This window comes from Miniopterus schreibersii (assembly GCF_964146895.1).
Source record: "Miniopterus schreibersii genome assembly, chromosome: 12".
Classification (NCBI taxonomy): Eukaryota; Metazoa; Chordata; class Mammalia; order Chiroptera; family Miniopteridae; genus Miniopterus; species Miniopterus schreibersii.
In genome coordinates this window covers 55,615,076-55,634,129 of record NC_138112.1, presented here as the reverse complement: position 1 = coordinate 55,634,129, position 19,054 = coordinate 55,615,076, and the positions used below count along the sequence as shown (strand labels likewise).

Genomic DNA, 19,054 nt, shown 5'->3' with positions numbered 1-19,054 from the left:
GAGAAAGCTTCCTCAGGATTTCTCCCGTCCTTCCCTATATGTACCTGGTGCATTTCCTGGGAAAAAAAGCCTGGTAGAAGGTATAAACTTCCTTATTTTGGGGGCCCTCAGGGGATTCACAGTCTTACACTAGCCCACATTCTACCTTTAGCAATTTATTAAGTTCTTTTAGCTGAGGTTTGTTGTCAGTACTCAGTGGCTTATATCCCAGGTAAGCAAATGCTGTGGTTCTGTTCTCCCTGCATCTGTCCAGATTTTGGATGACTTGGTTGACCTGAGACTTCTTTTCTCTGATGGATTTGTCTATTTAATTTGCAATTTGTCTGACGTTTTTCTTGTAAGGGTGGGAACATGCTCTTTTTATCTCTATAGAAAGAGCTAAAACTGGAAGATTTAAAGTCCTAATTTTCCTAGTTTCTTTCTTCTTTTTGACTTAGGAAGCAGAAATTCAATATGAAGAGCAGATTGGTAAAATTATTGTGGAGACACAGGAACTTAAATGGCAAAATGTGAGTATGTTTTTTCTCAGATTAGCATTCTTAGCATCTATTTAAAAATGTATTCTAATCTTTAATTGCAAAGTTAATTTTTAAATTTCCTAAACATATTCTGAGTATTGAGCATCATTTTAAAAAAAGTCTCAAGAAAATTCACACTAAAGCTGTTAACATTTGGGTTTCTAGAAAATTGAGAATAATTTTTATTCAGGCTTTCTGATAAGAAAATAACTAAGAATAATACTGAGTATAATGCTGAAAACTGTAAATTCACATCTGAGAAATATATTGTGTGTTTTAGAGGAGCCAAAATATTTTTTAAGAAGTAAAACCTCAGGACTCTACATGGGTTCCTAGGTTGTTGTTACATACTGTAACCAAATATAAAGAAAGAGTATCAGATCTGATTTCCTCTCTAGCCTTATCTCTATAAAAGCATTTTTATAGTGCTTCTCGTGCCTTTCTACCAAAGTAATCTTAACAGCTAAATATTGAAAGATTAATTATGATGTTCCTTCCTCTCACTATTTGGCAATATTGAAACAAGAACAGGAGATAACATGTAAGAATCAGAATTCAAGTGACAGAGGGTAATTATTAAAAATTAGCTATAAAAATTAAAGTATTTAAAAGTAATTGCTAACTTCTGGAGAAATAAAAGTTGTATGAGAATAGAAATGTAATTGTGGTACACTATAACTCTGCATTGAATAAAATTGCATAGTCATACTAGTAAAGATACTATTGCTTTAAGCCACAATTTTTATATAACTCTGTTGGAAGAAGGAGGGAGGAGATGTAGGTTAATGGCTGTACAAGAAAGCTAAACTCCCAACTATCATAATAGGAGATCAGTAGATAAATTTTTAAATTGTTAAATTAACATATATTTAGAAACATGGAGTCAAATAACAAATATTTGAAAGTGGTTGCTACTTTTATGCCTAATTTTTTTAAATTATGAGAATTAATAGAAGAAAAAATTTAAAGTTATCTTGAATCTGAAGGACAGAACACAACTTCTACCAAAAAAGGTGGGAGAGGGAAGGAAAAAAAAGAAATGGAATCATGTATGCAGATTAAAAAAAAAAAAAAAAAGTCCTGTGGCAGAGTAAAATCTCTCACATTTCTCTTAGCAATATTTTTTCTGATGTATCTCCTTGGGTAAGGGAAACAAAAGAAAAAATAAACAAATGGGACTGCATTAAACAAGAAGTTTTTGCATAGCAAAGGAAACCATCAACAATGAAAAGACAACCTATTGGATGGGAGAAGATATTTGCCAGTGATACATTAGATAAGGGGTTACTATCCAAAATTTATAAAGAACTTATATAACTCAACACCATAAAAACAATCCATTTTAAAAGAATGGGTAAAGGACCTGAACAGACACTTCTCCAAAGAGGACAGGCAGATGGCCAAGAGACATATGAAAAGATGCTTAATGTCACTAATCATCAAAGAAATGAAAACTAAAACCATAATGAGTTATCATTGGCTGTCAGAATGGCTATTATCAGTAAATCAACAAACAACAAGTGTTGGTGTGGATGTGGAGAAAAGGGAGCCCTCATGCACTGCTGTTGGGAATGCAGACTGGTGCAGCCACTGTGGTAAACAGTATGGAGGATCCTCAAGAAATTAAAAATGGAATTGCCTTATGATCCAGTGATTCCTCTTCTGAGTATGTATCCAAAGAAACTGAAAACACTAAGTCAAAAGAATATGTGCACCCTTATGTTTGTTGCAGCAGCATTTACAATTGCCAGGCTGTGGAAGCAGCCCAAGTGCCCATCAGTAGACGAGTGGATAAAAAGTGGGGGTACATTTACACAATGGAATACTACTCAGCTATAATAAAGAATGAAATGTTAATATTTGTGACAGCATGGGTAGATTTATGCTAAGTGAAATCAGTCAGTCTGAGAAATACCAGATGATTTCACTTATATGTGGCATCTAAAGAACAGAATAAACGAACAAACAAAATTGAAACAGGCTGATAGATACAGAGAACAGACTAATGGTAGCCAGACGGGAGGGGAGTCGGGGGCCTGGGGGGAAAAGGCAAAAGGACTAAAAAATACAAAATGGTAGTTACAAAATAGTCACGGGGATGTAAAGTACAGCATAGAGAATATTGTCAATAATATTGTGATAACTATGTACAGTGCCAAGTGGGTACATGAACTATCAGGGGGAACACTTTGTAAAATATATGATTGTCTAACCACTATGCTGTGCACCTGAAAGTAATACAAAGTAATAGTGGATGTAAACTGTAATTGAAAAATAAAATTTTAAAAATGCCCTGTGATAGTTTTGGTTTTGTGAAAACTTATTTCAGTGCACTTAAAGAATCATATGTTGCTGTTTGAACATTTGTGCTTAGATAATAAAATTGGTTTCTTTGAAAACGTTAAGACTGTAGTGTGCTTGTTATAAGGAATGTTAATTTTAATAACTTTCGATGAAAGATATTTTCTTGAAGAAAGCTTTGGAGCAAGCAACTGGAAGCAAAATAATTGTATGCTGATTCCGTGACAGTTAAAAAATCATAAAATTGGTTTAAAGTTACATTTCAAGAACACGAAATTATATATGCAAAAAATGTTTAACTTTCATTTATGTAGTGAAGCCAATTAAAGTTTAAACGGAAAGAGTTGCTAGAATTTGTCTTAACTTTTCATCATTTTTTAAAATAGGAAACTCTTCAGAATCAAAAGGAAACATTAGCAAAACAACACAAAGAAGCAATGGCAGTTTTTAAAAAGCAGGTAATTTCATAAGGATACACAAACACTGTGATTTTAAATACAGCATTCTCCCCACCCCCTTCATGAATGTTGTAAATTGTTCTCCATATACACTGAAGACACACACGAAAAGGTATTATTGAAAGCAGGAAATGAATAAGGTTATTTTGAATCATAACTGATAATAAAGAATATAGTAGAATGAGTTATGGAGAGAAATTGGGAAAATTTTCTTGGAGATGCGTTTTTATCTCTCCTGAATAAATTAGGTTAGTGATGTGTGTGTTCTTTTTCTTTCTCTTCCTTTTCCCCTTCCTCTGTTTAATTAGGGTATCCTAGGACCTTACCTTTTCAGCACTACTCCTTTACCTAAGCTAGAATTATAACACTGATGAAAAGCAGAGATGCAAGGAGGGAGATGTAAAAGATGAGGGATGTGATTATTATGCACTGAAGCCTCCGTAAATATTAACCATCAGCAACTAAGAAAGACTAGTAGAAAAATAGAAAAAAGGAAAAGATTTAAAAGAATTGAATAGCTACTCTTTTGTTATTTTGAATTTTAAAGCTCTTCTTTACAAGCTCAAATTTCTCCTTCAGTCCCTAGTTAGAAAATGTAAGTGTAAGTAATGTGTTCATGGAAAATATCCTCTGGAAGTGTTTTTTCTTGTAGCCTTTCCAACATTACTGCTTTTTTAATTCCTTTTTTTCTTTCCTTTCTTTTTGTCTTCATCTCCATGTAGGTGTGTTTGTTTAGAAAAATGAATGTATAAAAAGAAATAAACCTATACAATATAATTACTAGTGGGTTAATGTCATTGGCAATTCACGCTGTAGCATAGATTTATTTAAACAGATGATAAACTTTTTTTCTTTTAGTCTGAGATTGACCTCACCAAAGTTATGGGAGTTTTTGTATGTTTGTTTGTTTTTAATCCTCATCGGAGGATTTTTCCCCATTTTTTTCAGAGAGAGTGGAAGGTGAGGAGAGAGAGAGAAACATCCATTGGTTGCCTTCCGACATACCCCAGCCGGGGATTGAGCCAGCAACCAAGGTATGTGCCCTTGGTCAGAAACGAACCCCAGGACCCTTCAGTCCTCAGGCGGATGCTCTAACCACTGAGCAGAACCGGCTAGGTCAGTTATGGGAGTTTTAATTGAAGGGCAAGGAAGCAGAAACCAAATGGATAGCATAGCCTTCTAGCAGAGAGCAAGTCTTTGCCTCTGTTTTTCACAAGGGATTTTGAGCAAGATAAGAATATCCAGATAATTGGAAGAATAGAAGAGAGAGTGCTCTTGGGTTCTTTTTATTTTGTTTTCTTTCTTCTTTTTTTTTAAAGAAAGGATTCTCTAATATAATGAGAAATATGGAAAATGAGATGGAGAAGTTCCACAGAAAAATTTTATTTCTTAACAACTTTGCCTAGTATCCTTGCAGTGCTTGAAATATTTAATTAGTTTTCTTTGGTATGCTCACTTTAGTTTTCCTGTTTTAAAATGTCATTATTTATTAGACTGCCATATGCATTTTAAAAATTTTCAGAAAATACTGTCAATGCAAATACAAATGGTATTTATATCATAAAAGTATGCCCTTAGAAAATGTTATGCTATTATTTGTAAGTAGGTGGCAAATTACTGAAATATTTAAGAAACAAACTTCTGGAGGTCAAAACTAAACTTTCATAGATGATTGTTGTCTCTAATCAGTGTGATTAAATTGTTCATTTCCTTTGGTGACTAGCTTTTTCCTCCCTTTCATATCTTTTAGTATTTTATTTTCTCATTGTAAAAGTAGCATATATACATTATATTAAGTTCAAACAATAATCATGTAAAATATATAATCTTACTGATCAGTGTAAATCACTGTTAACAGTTTACTTACCTGTCTTTTAATTTTTATAATTGTTTGTAGTTGCAAATGAAGATGTGTGCCTTGGAAGAAGAAAAGGTATTAATTAACTTTTTAATAATTTAAAGCATAGTTAAATGTATTTAAGTATCAGTTGTTCCCCATAGTGAAAGGAGCATTAGTAATAAACTAGTGGAGACTGTTAATTACTTAATATTAGAAAGGACCCAAGGGAATCATGTTGCTCGGATACTGTTATTTTACAAATGAGAATATTGAGACCTAGCAAGATTAAATGACTTGCTGAAGTTCAGGCTCCCATTGTGAAGTGGCGAAGTTGGGGCTAAACCCAGATCTCTGCAGCCCCCAAATTAGTGCTCTTTCTACTCTACTGCAATTAAATAATACATTTTTTAGTGCTCTTTTCAATGTAATTACCTTCTTTAAAAAACATTAAAATGATTGGCACCTGGGTGCCAACCAACTGGAAAAGAAGACACAACTCCAAACAATCCTAGAAATTCATCTGGCATTAACTATTTTCTCTAGCTATCTAATAGTTAATACATGTTTTGAGTATATCAGTGAACATTTCATTTATAACATCAGCAATTTATAGTTCGTTATTTTTAGCAAAAGACCTTCTTTTAAAAATTCTCCCATATCCTTAAATTTATAAGACAGATGTACCTGTATCTTATTAATTAGAATATATTTGTTCTAGCTATATGAATTCAGGAATGCTCTACTGATAAAATTTGTTGTTACAAGATTTTTCATTTCATGATATTTATAATCTTATAAAGGACTTACTATAATTTTAGTCTTTTGAATCATTAGAAATTTAAGTTGTGCAGATACAAGTGTAAAGCCTGTGAACTATTATGTTTAAAGTAGAGATTTTGGTTCTTGAGCTCTTATATTTCCCCGTTAATAATATCATTTACATTGGAGAGTACTGAAATACAGTTTTTTACTTAAAGGGAAAATATCAACTTGCTACAGAAATAAAAGAAAAAGAAATAGAAGGATTGAAGGAAACATTAAAAGCATTACAGGTAAAATAACAAGTACTGCTTAAAAAGTAATTTGGCATTTTAGCATTGTATCAGTAAAACATCATTAAACATGTAAGCTAGCAAAGCAAAGCTAATATATCACCTATGATATATAATTCAGTACTTTTCCCCTGAGAGTCTTGAATTTCAAATTGAAGGATTTTTACTTCATTTTTTATTTTAAAAAGAAATATTAGAATAACTTTCATTATTTTTATAGTAATATAATTAGATATATATTATTTTTAATACTTTATAGATGAGGAAAACAAGTCAGGCCTGTATATTATGACAGATTCACGCATGGTTCTGAAAATTTAAAATATCATTAATTGAGTCATTATTATTTGCTAAATAATGTGCTTATTTTCTGTAAATACAAAGATGGAGAAAACAGCACATTGCCCTTAAGTTGTTCATGGTCTCATAGAGAATACAGAGGCGTATAGCTAATGAGGATTCTATATGTATATATATTGGAGGTCTATGTGCCTAGCACTGCTCTAAGACTCGGGGTACAGCAATGAATACAAAGGACAAAAATCTCTGCCCTGTGGGCTTACATTCGAATAAGGAAGACAAACATTCAAATGAGATTAAAAGATAAAATAAAGATTGTTGGGAGGGAAGATAGATGATTTCAAAGTATCATCCTAAAGATAACAGTAACTAGAGAGAGAAAATATATTTTTACAGTGGAAGGATCCTGATGGTCACTACCTTGTTCAGGTAATTCACACCATAGTGTGGACTTGTTTAAGGAGATGATAAACTTTCTTCCTTTAGTCTGATTAAGGCAGTACAAGGGTTCCCTTTTCTCACCTTATCTTTTTTTGTCACAGCCATTCTAACAGGTGTGAGGTGATACCTCATTGTGGGTTTGATTTATGTTTCCCTGATGATGAGTGATGTCGAGCACATTTTCATATACCTGTTGGCTGTTTATGTCTTCTTTTGAGAAATGTGTATTCAGGTCCTCAGCCCATTTGTTTTGTGTGTGTGTGTGTGGGGGGGTGGTGTTTTTGCTATTGAGTATATGAATTCCTAATATATTTTGTATATTAACTCCAAATACATTTATAGTTTTGTAGATAGTTCTCTCATTCTATAAGTTGCCTTTTCACTCTGTGGATTATTTCCTTTGCCGTGCAGAAGCTTTTTAGTTTTAAACAATCCCAGTCCCACTTGCCTGTTTTTGCTTTTGTTGCCTGTGCTTTGGGTGTTATATACAAAAAAAATAATTGCCTAGACTGATGTCAGGAAGCTCTTTTAATTCATTTTGAGTTGATTTTTGTAATGATGTAAGATTTTGTATATGGTGGCCCAATTTCAGTCTTCTGAATGTGGCTATCCAACACCATGCATTGCAGACTGCCTTTTCCTCATTATGTATTCTTGGCACTCGTGTTGCAGATCAGTTGGCTGTAGGTGCATGGATTTATTTCTGGGCTCTGTTCTGTTCCATTGGTCAAGATGTCTGTTTTTATGCCATTATCATACTGTTTCGATTACTGTAGTTTTGAAATTTATTTTGAAATCAGCAATTATGATGCTGGCAGTTTTGTCTTGTTCAGGATTGCTTTGTCTACTCAGGGTCTTTTGTGGTACAATATGAATTTTAGGATTGTTTTTTCTATTTCTGTAGAGATTGGCACTGTGATTTTGATAGGGACTGCATTGAATCTGTAGATCACTTTGGGTAATATGGTCATCTTAACAATATTAATTCTTGCATCCATGAACACACGATGTCTTTCCATTTATCTGTGTCTTCAAATTTCCTTCATCAGTAATTCATAATACTCAGTGTATAAGTCTTTTTCCACTTTGATTAAATTTATTCCTAAATATGTTATTCTTTTTATTGCTATTGTGAATTTGCTTTTTTTTTTTTAAATTTCCTTTTTGGTTATCTTGTGTGTTTTTTTTGTATATAGAAATGTGGCTCATTTTTGTATGTTGATGCTGTGTCCTGCAATTTTAATGAATTTATTTATTAATTCTAACAGTATTTTTTTGTTGTCCTTAGAGTTTTCTACATATATGAATATGTCATCTTCAAACAGATAATTTTACTTCTTCCTGCCTGATTTGGTGCCTTTTTTCCCTTATGCAGTTGCTCTGCCAAGGACTTCTAGTACTGTGCTGAATAGAAGTGATGAGAGTAGGTGCCCTTGTTGTATACTGGATTGATTATGATTTCTACTGTGGGCTTTTTATTTATGACCTTAATTGTATTTGGGTAACTTCCTTGTATAGCTGTTTTGATGAGAGGTTTAATTATGAATGGATAATGAATTTTGTCAAAGGCTTTTTCTGCATCTTTTGAGATGAAAATTGTTATTTTTCATCTGTTAATGTGGTAAATACCACATTAATTGATTTGCTATGTTGAACCATCCTTGCAGCACAGGGATAAATCCTACTTGGTCATGGTGTATGATCCTTTTAATGTGCTATTGAATTCAGTTTGCTAGAATTTTACTGAAAATTTTTGCATCCATGTTTATCATGGATATTGTTCAACATTTTTTTTTTTTGGTCTTGTGATATCTTTATATGGCTTTGGTATCAGAGTTTCTAAGTATTTCTTCTTTCATATTTTGGAAGAATTTAAGAAGGATTGGTATTAATTTTTACTTGAATATTTGGTAGCATTCACCCATGAAGCCATCTGGTCCTGGCCTTTTCTTTCTTTTTTCAAATCCTCACCTGAGGATATGTTTTTATTGATTTTTAGAGGGAGAAGAAGGGAGAGAGAAACATCGATGGGAGAAACTCTGAGCAGTTGCCTTTTGCATGTACCTGGACTAGGAATTGAACCCTCCACCTTTTGATGTACAGGACGACATTCTAACTGAGCCACCTGGCCAGGGCCTGGGCTTTTCATTGTTGGGAGATTTTAAATTACTGATTCAATTTCCTCATTTATTATTGGTATGTTCAGGTTATTTCATATTTCTTTAGTTTCTAGAAATTTATCACTTTCTTCTAGGTTGTCCAGTTTGTTCACATTGTAATTGTTCATAATAGTCTCCTGTGGTCTGTTTTATTTCTGAGGCATCCATTGTAATGTTTCCCATTCATTTATGATTTTATTTATTTCAGTCTTTTTTTATATATTTTTATTTTAATTTTTATTATTTTTTAATCCTCACCTGAGGATATTTTTTCCATTGCTTTTCAGAGGGGGAGGGAGGGAAGTGGGGGAGAGAGAGAGGCGGGGGAGGAACATCTGTGTGAGAGAGACACATCAATTGGTTGCCTCCCACACATGCCCCAACTGGGGCCAGGTATCGAGCCTGCAACTGAGGTATGTGCTCTTGGCCAGAATCAAATCCAGGACCCTTCAGTCTGTAGGCTGATGCTCCAACCACTGAGAAAACCAGCTAAGGATTTATATATTTTTATCGATTTTTTTTTTAGAGAGAGAGGAAGGGAGAGGGAGAGAGAGATACATTGATGTGAGAGTGAAACATTGATTGGCTGTCTCCTGCATGCCCTCTACTGCTGATGGAGCCCTCACCCCGGGCATATGCCCTGACTGGAATCGAACTGGCAACCTTTTGGTGCATGGGACAATGCCCAACCAACTGAGCCATACCAACCAGGGCTACACCTTCTTAATTGTATCCAGAGCTTTTCCAGAGCTATATTTTCATTCGTAGGTAGTTGTTTGTGTGTGTGTGTGTGTGTGTGTGTGTGTGTGTGTGTGTGTGTAAGTGCGTAAGTGTAAGGGCTGGGACCTCCTAGTCTTCTATCATGCTATCACTCCCATGAATTCTTTATATGTCTCACAAATAAGCCCTTGCTGTCTGTATTCTGAACTTCAAATAGTTTCTTCAGTTTGTCATTTGTGCTTGATTTTGTTTTGGATTTTTATTTAGTTTTTGCTATGAATTATTTTTTTAATGGCATTTAGAGTTTGTAATGGTTAGAAAGGCTTTTACCACTCCAAAGTTATAAAGGGATTTGCCCATGTTTTCTTTTATTGTTTCCTGTGTACTAAAATTTTACATTACATCTCTGGTGACTTGATGTTTATTTTTGTAACAGAGTATGAGATATGGATCTAAGTCTGTATTTTTCTAGATTGTTATCCAGTTGTCTTAACATTGTTTAGATTCTCCTCATTTGAGTTGTTAGGCAGTTTTTATTTTGGATTTCTTTGTTACTTTGATGTAACAAAGTGAATAAAAATTAAGTACAAGAAAATGTCAATGAGTTCCAAGAAGAATGTTTTCAGTAAAAATAAGGAAAATGGATTTCATGTCTCAGATTGGATGAACAAGAGGCAGGAAAATATTAGTGATATAGTAAAGAATCTTTGTATCTTGTTTCAACAACAACAAACAAAGTGGAAAGTGATTAAAAACTGTAGGAAAATAGATGACTGTATAATTAAGGCATAAAGCATATTAAAATTTGGAATGGTTTTGAGCAGTTGATGGAGTATAAGAAGAGAGAAGATAGTTAGGTCCTGACCCTAGTAAAATCATCCTTCATGTAGCATGTTGGATCTGTAGAGAAGGAAATGTAGTATTAGTACCCTGTTGGGTTCTTCATAAACAATATTTACATTGATTGTAATAATGTAAACACTGTTGGCTTACATTTCTTATAATTAACTTATAAATAAAGCATGGAAGACTTAATTATGGCTACAGAACAAAACTTAAATGTTACTAACCTTGTTGATGAAAAAGTCAAGGTGTGGTAAAATGAAGTTGAATCCTTTAAAGTTGATGGAACAAGAAATACAGGTTTAAGTCTCCTAAAGTTTATATATTTTAGTGATTTTCTTATCATGCCTCAGATATCCAGTTTAAAGTAATCCTGCTAGGTGAACTTTTTTCCTTATGATTTATAGAAATTAAAAAATTGTTCTTATAATAAACAGAAATTACCATTGTAGCTGTTGTAAAAGACTTTCTAATTGTCTTCTTACAGTGTCTTGAACCAGGCATAAATAATCCCTTGTTTTGTCTAATTTCTTATTTCTTGGTAAATCTTGAAAAAGTATTACATTTTTTTCTACTAAAATTTTGGCCCTACAATGATGGTTAATTTTGACACATAAAATAGTAGTAGATAATAAATTCAGGATTAGAGTGAAAGTCTTCTGAATTTTTTTTTTCTTTTTCTAGATTACCTTTGCCCTTTTACTTTTCTTTTGCCTGTATGTCTTAAAAAATACTCCAATCTCATCCAGTCTCATGTCTTTAAAATGGGATCTACATGCAGAGGACTTCCAAAGCTAGTTCCAAAGCCAGCCTGGATTGACTAGATGTCTAAAAGACATCTCAAACTTGACATGCTCAAGACCAAGTTCCTAAAATCTCCCTCTCCTAAAAACTCACTTCTTTGCCTTTTCTTTCCTCATTAATTACAACTCCCTTTTCTCTGTTGCAGATTTTTCCAGCTTTCCTCTCAGAGGGCATCCAGAGTCTGACCACTGTCGCTGTGTCCATTACTCACACCCTAGTTCTCTTTCACCATCCTTTGCGTCAGGATTATTTCAGTAGTTTATGGTGGTTCCCCTGCTTCCACCACCGTTCTCCTTTAGCATTAACATAACAGTGATCCTTTAAGAGTTAAGTCAGGCTTGGAACTCTTCAGTGGCTTCCTGCCTCACTCAGCACGAACGACTAAATCTCATCATGCATTACAAGACCTACAATGGTTTTGGCCATCCCACTTCCCCTCCTACTCTTCTCCGAACTCCTCTTTTTTACTCTTCCTCCCCTTGCTTACTCTCTTACAGCCACATTGGCTTTCTTGCTGTTCTTTGAACACACCAGACATTTTCCCACCTTAGTGTCTTTGTACTTCCTGGAATACTCAAAACTTCTCTTAAGTCTTTACTCAAAAGTTGCCCTCTCAAGACTTTTGCGGCCATCCTATGTAATTGCTTTTCCTGATTTTTTATTTTTTAGCACTTATCAATATCTAATAGACAATATATCTTATTTATATTGCTTATTATCTACCTTCCCCAGAATTTAAGCTCGACAGATTTTTTTGGCCCAATATTGTACCCTCAGTGTCTACATCAATGCTTTCCTTATAGTAAGCATTCAATATTTGTTAAAGAAATCACACATAATCCATTCCACCAAAATGAAATAAAATTATCAGCTTGTTCAAGGCAGTGTGCTAAAAAATTTATTTCATAGGAATGTGAAGTCATTATTTTTGCTTAGAATTTAACAAATATAAGCAGGATTTAAGAAAATGAGCACTCATGCATGGCTGATTGGGTTTAACTTGGTCAGCTACTCTGGAGGCCTGTGTAAAATTGTTAAAAGTCTGTACACATGAACAAAACTTAGGAATTCAGCTCCTTGGAATTTATCTGCTAAAATGAATAACTATATAGAGTTCTTGGTTCAAGCATGTTTATTTTAGAATAGTTTCATAAAGATGAAAACGGTAAACTTACAAAAATGAGAGTGATGTGGTAAACTAGGGTATAGACAGTGGAACACTATGTAGCCATTAAAAAGTTATGTCGTAGGCTAATTTGACATAGAAATGTGTTTGTTATATATTAGGTAAAAATAGGGTACCAAATAGTACATATTATTATTCCTCTCCCACTGTTTCTCTTTTAAAGTATAAATGCATAGAAATATTTGTTAGAACCAAAATATTAATGATTGCAATTTCTGAGTTGTGAGATGATTTGTTTAAAACAACCTTATCCTTTATGCTTTATTCCTATCCCTAATCTATTTTTATCAAATTTTTCTTCAATGAAGAGCTAATAATAAGTAACAAACTTTCTTAGATCGCTCTTGCTATCCCTCTTTCTTTCTTTTTCTTCATAGTAGTTGTCACTCTCTAACTTCTATACTTCTGATGTTTTTTTATTGTCTGTCTACCACTACCCCCCCACTGGATATAAAGCTTTTTGAGGAAAGGAATTTTGTTTGTTCACTGCTGTGTCCAAGGATCCTAGGAAAGTGCCTGGCATATAGTAGGTGCTCCATAAATATGTGCTGAATACATAAATGAATGTATTGTTTTTAGTTATAAGGGAGAAAGTTATGGTAAATAACATTAAAAAAAAAGTCACTAGAAATAAATAGTGCATGGAAAGTAAATGCCACATTTTATAGATACAATTTTATTTTCAGGAGGAATTTGTAACTGGATAATTTTAATGAGATTTTCTACTTGTTTTTTTCAAGGTTTCTAAATATTCTTTACAGAAGAAAGTGAGTGAAATGGTAAGGAAATTAAAAAATATACACCCTCCTGCAGATTAATACATAATGTGCATGGTATTTTTTGTTAATATAAATGTGACATTTATAGTAAAAAAATGAGTTGAAATTGGATATTAATATATTCTTTAAAGGACTAAATTACAATTTCAAATATAGCTTAATCTATTTCACAAGTTTATTTCCTGATTACATAGTGTCTACATATTATAAAATAAATTTAACACAGTTTCTGTGTTATTGGTAGAGGTTTTATATTAAACTAAAACAACAAAGAAATAAGAACAACATACTCTTAGACATATCCTTTTCTAGGTGTTTATGCAAACATAGAGTTATTAATTATAGCCTGAAAAATTAAAATAGTATGAAGTAGGCCCAGCCGATGTCACTCAGTGGTTGAGTGTCAACCCAGGAACCGAGAGGTCACAGTTCAATTCCTGGTCAGGACACGTGCCTGGGTTGTGGGTTAGATCCCCAGTAGGGGATGTGCAGGAGGCATCTAATCAGTGATGTTTCTCTCTCACCGATGTTGCTCCCTCTCCCTCTAAAAATCAGTAAAAACATATATAAAAAATAATAACATGAAGTAGCATTTGAGTACAGCATGTGGGGTGTTGTACCCATCATCCTTTATCATTCAGCACGTGTTTATTTGTGTGTTCCTCTTCTATAGTATATTAAAGTTAATATTTGCATTTTTATAGCATAACATTTTATGCGATATTTACTGCGATATTCTCTTTTTATCCCTACTTGATTCAGAAGGATTTATTTTTGTGTTTCTGAGTAAGCAAAATTCTCCCATATCCACTTAAATCTTCAGAGGGCTTCTTAGTTGAGTTTACCCTATTTCAGTCTTCCTTCTTTGGAGCAGACTGTAACGCAAGTAAAATTAATTTTTGAGTAAGGTTTATATATTATATATATGAGAAGTAAGAAATGAGAGATTATCCTTTGGACATTAAATACAAAAACATAAAGTATTTTCTTCTTGAAATTGTTTTGGTGTGTTATAAAATAAAAGAGCCATAGAGAGATTGCTAAGCTTGGTTGAATAAAAGATGTGAAAATTGTGTCACTGTTCAACTGGAAAGAATAAAGATAATATTGTCAGACTATTTTAAACTATGATTTTAATTAAAAAGCTGAAAAACTAGATTCCAGTTTAGCTTTAAGTACCATGACATTTGTACTGAAAGTCATCTTCAACGCTACAGTGGTTTTACACAAAATATAGTGAAATTGAATAATGTGCCCTCTGACCTGGGAGATAAGGCTACAAGTTAAAGATCAAAAGCAACATAAAATGTGTTTTATTTATTCCACTTTAAAATTTCATCAAACAGATATTTATAATCTTTAAAAAAGCATGGAAACATGCAGTATACTTAACAGTAGTTTTTGGTCACTTCTGAGCATTTAATTAATGTGAATTACAACCTCTTAAGGACCTACTAAAATGATATTTGAATTATAGTTATAATATTTTTTTCTGACAGTTTGAAGCCTTAAATCACTTTGCATTAAAATAATATTATATATAGAGATGTACAATTAATATTTTATGCCCATTCTAGCAGAATATTGTATGTTTTTAGGTAATTGATCTTAAAGTTAAAAATAATCTTTTTTCTGAAGATTCTTACACTCTTCTTTTTACATTATTTTTATATAATTCAGATGATTTTTTTTTAACAAGGATATTTGCTTTTGACGTTAAAAAAATTTTTTTTGTTGATTTTATTGAGAGAGGAAGGGAGAGAAACATCAGTATGAGAGAGAAACATCAATTGCTTCCCTCCTATGCATACACCCTTCCCGACTGGGGATCAAACCCACAACCTGGGCTTGTGCCCAGATGGGGAATTGAACTGGTGACCTTTCGGTGCATGGGATGACGCTCAACCAACTGAACCACACTGGCCAGGTCCAGGTGATCTTTCCTTTATTTAAAGTGCTATATTGTATTCAGTAATTCAGTTAATCTTATTTTATTTAAATTAGTACATTTATATTATTTGACTCTATGGGCAAGACAGGAAGCAAGATGATCACTATGTCAATGCAGGACTTTGTGGAACAATTGATAAAGTTAAATGTGCTGAAAGAAATAATTTAAAAAATAGTATTAAGAAACTTTTAAAAAAGTTTATGATCTTCTGTTGGTGAGCCCTTAACTACTACTAATAAGTTTCTGTCTTTTGCAAATTTAATAAGCTTATTTTGTGTAGAGGCGGTGATATGTTTCTAAATTAATGCAGTTATGAATTGAGAGATTCATCTATCTCTAAAAGTACTCAAACTTTCTCTTGAACAAAGGATCACATTGATTATTATCACTAAAAAAAAAAAAATGGAACAAAACATAACAAAAAACCAGAGAACATCCAAGTAACTGTCATTGTGATTTGCTCTTTGATGAAAATCTTTTCGGTGTGTTCCCATGATTACTGTATTAGGTGACTATGCTGTGTAACTGAGTAGCTAATAGAGCTAATGGAGCCAAAAGAGTTTAAAATGAGGTACACATGTATTTGGAAAGCAATGAATCAATGAATCCTAGCATTATTTTCTTGTGGACAGATTCTTTGCATTTAGTAGTAAAATCATGTAAAAGAATAAATAATTTGAACAAATTCAGACAGGTAAAAAGAACAAAAACCATATGTACTTAGCTATTTCTTAACCATCTCAATAAAATCTTTATTTATTGTGGTATAGTATGTGGTATTAAAGTTTTAATAACACCAATTTATTTGTATTTTTAAAAATGTCCTTAGGTTTTTCAGGCAGGTGTCACCAATCTGCTTTTTGTTGTTGTTTCCCAAAGAATTTAAACTATTTGCTGACAGTCATTCAGTTAGTGGCAAACTTGACAACTGGCCTCTTTATCTTGTTATCCAGGCAGCCAACGAAATTCATGTGTGAACAGTTCCATATAGGCTTGTATGGGCTAATAAGCCATAGGTGCTCATGTGATTTGAAAGTCTTTATAATATTTACCATGGCTATTGAATAGACTAATGCATTTGAAAATCAGCATTATGTTCTGTAAACAAATGAAACTGCGTTTTAATTGACTTCAACTTTGGCCTCAAGCAAATTACTCTAATGTGTATAAGAGCTCTGTGTATGTAGAGCATATCTATGAAGTCACTTGATCTTTGCTGCATTTTTAGTTGTCAGGATCATTACTGTTTACAGGCATTGACAGCCTATTTTATTCACCCTTTTTTCACTGAAAGTTAAGGCAGCCTGTACTAATATGTAGGGGACAGTATTCTCACAAAGGCTTTATAAAAATGATTTTAATTGAAAATTTGAAAAATTCCTTGCATTGGAAAAATGCCTTTAGACTGGTTTTAATGAAATCATATGAGATTTCTACGCATCTGCTGAAAGCAAATGTAGCTGTGGTTAATTTATGCAAATGGAGATTTAGTGGAGGCCCTAACTGTAAATCAGAGATAAGAATGGGGTTGAGAATGAACAGGGAGCAGGGTAATCCCAGAGTTTGTGAAGCAGGATGTAGGAACCCAGGACAGAGGTCTCACATCAGCTGGATGGTATAGATCATCACGGAACTTCTTTAGTGTTATACTTTTTTTGCTCAAGATTTAGATTCTCAGAAGGTAGAAATCAATTGATTTATTTTGGGTAGTATGCCCTTCACTTGATTAGGGAAGGATAGGAGTGTATCTTAGTCCTACTAGATTGTAATGGGGAAAAAACATTTCAAGTAAATACTTGAAGTTGTACTGTTGGATAAGGGGGAGAGATGGCCAGGCAAATCTAACAAATTTCCACTGTTGGGACTCTGTGGGACAGCACAGTTCATTCATAAAACAATACTGAATGCCAGCCAATGGGCCTGCGTTGTTCTCCATCACTGCTCATTGGAGAAGCTGAAGCATATGGCAAAATGAATGAAAGTTGTGAAACCAGTCAGTGAGTCTGCTAATGCCCAGTCAAGATTAAGACCTTTAAAAAGTTACTGATTCTAGTAAAAAAAATACTTCTCTTTAAAATTTAAAATCATATTTCTAAGTATGATAAAAACAAGCTCCTTTAGCTGAAAGTGTGAAGGCCCATATTATACGTAGAGTCCATTTTTTACCAATTATATCTCTCAGCTTAAGTGGACTTTTTACTGTACTACATTCCCTCCTGGTCCCTGATGGATATTGTTCTCATCATTTCATTTTTTAATGCAGTGAGAAGGAGATATATTCATTAAGATTAATCTCAGAAAAATTACCTGAATTTTGATAATGCACGTCATAATTATGCCAGCAAATTTAGAGAAAAAAATTTCTTTCCTAAATTATCAAAATATTGCTTTAATATTTCTCCCACATTGCTTAGTGTTAGACTGGACTAATTAACTTTTCAATAAATAAAACAACTGGTTGATTTTTGAAAATGAAACTGTAAACAAGGGAAATATAAGTGACTATTTTGTTACGGGGAGGAAATGTGCTTTAATTTTACATAGATTTAGAAATATCTGCTAACATTTCCTCCCTATAGTGTACTCAGTACTTTTTCATAACATATTTATGTTAATAACAGTTATTAAAAACAATAGCTTTTTATATGTTTAATATATATGTGTACATATTATGTGTGTTATGTATGTATAACATTTAAAACAACTCTTTAAAATAGGAACAAAAAGTCCAGTTACAGCTTCTGGCTAAAGAAGATCATCAGAAGCAACTGAATGAAATTGAGAAATACTATGCCACAATAACAGGGCAATTTGGATTGGTAAAAGAGAATCATGAAAAGTTAGAACAAAATGGTAGGTGCTGTCTTATTTAAACATATATTTAATAGGAAATGTTTAAATGGACTTATTAATAATGAATAAGTTGAAGTAAACTGAGACTAGTAATAGTAAATGTCAGTTTAGTGAATTTTATTTAAATTCAGTAATTATATACATTTCATTGAGGGCTCTTTTCCTTGTCCATGTTAGTGATATTTTCCTTAAAATGTAATTTGAATATAACATTTTCCTAAATGTCTTTCATGTTACAGTACAGGAAGCAATACAGTTAAACAAAAGACTTTCAGCTTTAAATAAAAAGCAAGAATCTGAAATATGCAGTTTAAAAAAGGTATGATTGATACAGTGTTATAGTATTAAATAAAATTATAGTCTAAAATAATTTTATGAAATATAACTAGAGAAAGTTGGGTAAACTTTTTTGTTATAAATATGTTTTAAATACAGATTCATAAACTTCTAGTTACAATTCCAGTAAATGTAATGAATGAATTTGTTCTAACCTATTTGAAATATTTTTTGACTTGTCACCAGTGGCATGCATTTTTCTGGTGCATGAATAGCTATAAGCATTCACTATATGTCAATATTATTAGATTCATTTGTTCATTCATTCAATCAATCAGTATTTGAGTGACTCTATGTGCCAGATATTATGTAGCACTGAGGATATAGGTATGAAGAAAATAAAACATGTCCCTGTTTTTTTGAAGTTTATAGTCCAGTGGAGGAGCTGGACATAAAACAATCACATAGATTAAATAATTTAAAACTGTTATAAGTGATGTGAATAAAAAGTAAAGGATGTAATGACATAACAGGTAACATTATTACAGTGGAGGTAAAGAGGTGCAGAAGGGA

At 32.8% G+C, this 19,054-nt stretch overlaps 1 protein-coding gene across 1 annotated transcript in view; it reads left to right on the top strand.

Annotated features, from left to right (window-relative positions):
• The window catches only part of CCDC73 (coiled-coil domain containing 73), a 77,114-nt gene that overhangs the window by 23,572 nt on the left and 34,488 nt on the right, over positions 1–19,054 (top strand). The window contains exons 3-9 of the mRNA XM_081153077.1: positions 438–509; positions 3,206–3,277; positions 5,175–5,210; positions 6,095–6,169; positions 13,363–13,401; positions 18,070–18,205; positions 18,445–18,524. Coding sequence (XP_081009203.1) covers positions 438–509; positions 3,206–3,277; positions 5,175–5,210; positions 6,095–6,169; positions 13,363–13,401; positions 18,070–18,205; positions 18,445–18,524 — 510 coding nt within the window. The remainder of the gene's footprint in view (positions 1–437; positions 510–3,205; positions 3,278–5,174; positions 5,211–6,094; positions 6,170–13,362; positions 13,402–18,069; positions 18,206–18,444; positions 18,525–19,054) is intronic.